Source organism: Pecten maximus, chromosome 15, assembly GCF_902652985.1.
Source record: "Pecten maximus chromosome 15, xPecMax1.1, whole genome shotgun sequence".
Lineage (NCBI taxonomy): Eukaryota > Metazoa > Mollusca > Bivalvia > Pectinida > Pectinidae > Pecten > Pecten maximus.
In genome coordinates, this window is record NC_047029.1 from 24,119,105 (window position 1) to 24,123,272 (window position 4,168).

General features: G+C 34.2%; 1 protein-coding gene across 1 annotated transcript; it reads right to left on the reverse strand.

The window, feature by feature from the left end:
- Window positions 1–554: 554 nt before the first annotated feature.
- LOC117344390 (pancreas transcription factor 1 subunit alpha-like) lies at window positions 555–3,938 on the reverse strand. The gene is made up of 2 exons (XM_033907134.1): window positions 3,382–3,938; window positions 555–1,672 (listed from the first exon to the last, which is right to left on the reverse strand). The coding sequence occupies exons 1-2, from the start codon at window positions 3,824–3,826 to the stop codon at window positions 1,467–1,469; spliced, it is 651 nt and encodes a 216-aa protein (XP_033763025.1). The 5' UTR covers window positions 3,827–3,938; the 3' UTR covers window positions 555–1,466.
- Between the last annotated feature and the right edge of the window lie 230 nt (window positions 3,939–4,168).

The window sequence follows — 4,168 nt, forward strand, 5'->3', positions numbered from 1 at the left end:
CGCCCACCATTTTGATAACTTTACACAGAGCTAGCTTGGCCCAACTAATGAGTGACGTATACCAAAACACACTTTTTATCGTCTCTCTGTAGTTATACATGTATTTCCATTCGCTCTGCATTGTCTTTATACAACCTTACCAAACAAAACAAAAAAATAAATAAATTATCAGACCATAATATCCTCTCATAGTTCCCATTGGTGTAGTGATACGAAGAACAATGTTTGTGACGTCGTCAAGAAATAACGTCGTTTTACCTGACGTCACTATATTATGTGCACAAGTATATTTGACGTCACGACAATTTGTAGTACCAGATGAAAAAAAAACCCTCGATTAATCATTGTAACTTACAACAATGTATGTAGTTCTGCTGCATACAAGTTAATATTCTCCGGAAATCAATGGAATTCGCACATAAACTAAAGGTTTGTGTCTGAATCAAGGCTTGACAGGTAAGCACTTGCATTGTCCAGTGTACTCACGTCATACAATGTAAATACATTTTCATTGTTACACGAAAAATAATAAATAAAGAAATAAAAGCAAAATGTTCTTTAAGTAAAATATTTATTCCTTTAGACTAGAATCAATATGTTGATAGGTATATTATAGGTATAGCATAGGTATACAGGTAGAGAGATATCACTTTATACATTGCATTAGTCCCGGGTAAGACACACTTGTTACACAATACCATATACACTGCTGTACATCACATAATATGTACTAGCACTACTTTACGACAATCTTAAAATATATCGGTATTTATACTTTATACATATTATTTAGAATTTAAAAATAAAAGTCGTGAAATAGAAAAAATACACGATAATTTATACCATGACGTAATTCCATAGTTAATCCGTTTTTTTCAAATCTCTATAACATTGTCTGAAATTTCAACGTGTTTGAATCAAAATACAAGAAACCGATTAAATGTAATCGCAAAGATTCCTAACTAAATTAATTTTCATATACTCCTTACAGATTTCCATTAGTTCTTGTAGATTGATATACACCACATTTTCCGGTCAATAATTGTATCACATATGCTATTGAATATCCATATATAAGCTATGTCACAATGAAGACGTCTTGTATACTTGGTAAGTATGGGACATTCGGTGTGACAGTTCCTCTATCAACAGTAAACCTCTCACCATTACTTAAATATAAGTCACGTAGTAACAAATCACTGGGGCGCACTAACGATGGGCGAGAATAAGAATATAGCGCAACCCACACAAGCCTTAAGGCTCACTATTAAATCATTTCAATTTGTCAAATCATTTGTCACTGTTCAACATCAGATCTCGAGTTGTTCGACAGTTAGTGAAAAAGAAGTTAAATTAAAGTATATATAATTGTCTTAAATATTAAACATATTGTAATATTTACGTATTAACAATATAGTAATTAGATATAAATATAAAATCAATTGATAAATATATGTTTTTCTAGATCACAAGGGGTTGGTTGAGTCAGCTAAAACAGGAAAGTCCGTCTCTGTCCGAGGACTGTTGTGGGATCGAGGAACTTCCGGTGTCCATATTTTTGCTACCATTATATTTTTTCGTCCATCCATGGGCATTTTTTCGTCTCTCCAAGATAAGGAGTGTCCGGTCAGGGGCGGTAGTCCATACATTTCACTGTCATCCACGGATGAACCTAAACACGTGCAAAAACAAAAAATTAGTCACGTGGTTGTCGACAGCAATTTATCATTACAAGAGAAATCGGCGAGCGTTTGAAATGAGCCGTAAATAAACATTGCAGAGAGTCGGTAAACATCGGCAATCGTCGGCAAACAAATCGTGCGTTTCAAGTAGATAGTGATGCTCGTTTAGTTGCTTTAATTAAGACTTGCTTTACCAATAAATTGTAGCATCGTGTTTGTTTGATAAGTTTGGGAATGCGAAAATTCCCCTATAACGACCTCTAATAAACAGTGTCACCCCATAAGTCATGGGGACGTTGCCCCGTTTGGAAACAATACATACTTTAAGATGACACATATTGGGGCCTAAATAGTGGTTCGCTTGTGAACATGTGCTCTTAATGTGTTTGCTTTTTAGCACTATTTTGACTCTGCAATTATATGTGAAATATGAAAATGACAATATTTTTCAAATTGGAATATTCATGGCTTTTTCTTCTCTCCTGATATCATATTGATTATCTTAATTTTTTTTCATTTTTCTTCAATCTTAATACAGTAGTTAGTTTCAAAACGGGGTGTACTTTATGATGAGAGTACACTCGTTGTTTATTGTGTTACATCTCCATAACATAAAAATATATTCAAATCAATCCTTATATTTTGATTTACCATACACTAAGTGACGAACTCTTTTTTGTTAGAAATTATTACGCAGCTGTTTATTCCAGTCAAAGGCGACGTTACAAACGGCAACGCCATTTTTTACGCAGTAAATTGATAACATAAGGTTTTAAGCCAGTGAAAATGCTTGTTACAAGCAATTTTATTTTGATTAACGAGTCATTTTCGCTTATGAAATAATGATTATGGAGATAAAATGTTGTATTAGGTAGATATGTAAAACCTTTCTACATATAATGCTTTTCTTCCTACTACACATTCCTATAACGTAAACCGACGATTTGATGATTCTATTCATCATAACTCACTTCTGTTGTTAAATGTACTTTACTAATACACTACGGTACATATATATTTGTTAATTCTTCCGATTTCGACTCAAACTCTAGACACACACTTCTCGCAGAGCTTATTTATTGTTAATAGTCTTATTTTCAAATTGTTTTAGCAGCAGCACAGCTTAGAATATACCGTTTCACAATACGTATGTAATTTGTTAAAACAGGGACTATAAATTGTCCTGATATGGGTTTTAAAAGTTAGCCACGGGTAATCTCCCCATGGAAAATCTAGTAGGTTTACAAGTATTCTCCAATTGTATCTGCATTTGATTCTATTTGTGGTTTGGTTAATATTACTGACTACGGATACTTTACACAATATGTTACCTGCTACCAGTATCTTACCTATTTATATAAGGAGTAAGTGTCATATGTGACATTTACATTATGCTTTTAATCACGTCTGTATCTTCATTTCCCCGAAATAATCATTATCTTTCAGATTTAAGGTGTATTTCATTTCAATATGTTTTTCTCTGAAGATGACCCTTTAATCCGTCTCAGTACATTGTATATCTCAAAATATTTTAACGCCCCTTTTTAATTATAACATAACTGACGAATTGCGGTATTTTATTTAAAGCAACTCAAAGAAGGAACTCAATCTAAAGACTGAAAAAAGAGGAAACAGAGTGTATAGGGAGTGAGTTTAAACAATACGAAAACTTAATGACGTTTTAAATTGATCGACTTACTTGTATGGTAATGGATGATAACTTTCCGCGCCTGTAATCCGGAATTCGGATTTAATCGTTCCTGATTATCGGAGTCTGTTTGCACTAAGTCTGACAGGAAGGATATATATCCTATAGCAAGCCTTAACGTGTCCACTTTGGAGAGTCTTTTTTCGTAAGGTAAAGTTGGAATATGTGTACGGAGTCCTTCAAACGCTTCATTAATAGACTGCATTCGTTTTCTTTCTCTTTGATTAGCGGCTTCTCTCTGTTGCACAAGCTGATACGGACATCGTCGTCGTTTTCGTCGACGTAATCCATCGTCTCGACTCCGACTATTGGAGGTTAAAGAGTCATTTGAAAATGGTGATAGACTGTCACTAAGTGAGGAGTAAGGTGAAACAGGAGACAAGGAAAATTCATCGTTAAAAGCAGCATCAAAATCGTCAAAATCCGTTTCATCCATGTTTTATAGATATTTTGTTTATAAAACAGTTTGATTCATATCAAACCTACTAGCCAATTTATCCTGGAAACATCTTAACAACTACATTCTCTGTATGGAAATAATTCTTCTTCATCTTAAAAATTAATGAAAAATCTGTTTATATTATAATCCTGCTATGTAAATAAAGCGCTCGTGCTGATCCCATTTGGCCAATCAGAATCGTCGAGTGTCGCGTGCCGGGTTGGATATCGAGGTGGTAATGTGCATACACACGACCTTGTCGACCAGATACGCCCCCACTCATTCGGGGAGGAATCTGAATTATGAATTGAATACGTCGGAAAGAGGAGACTTACAGTT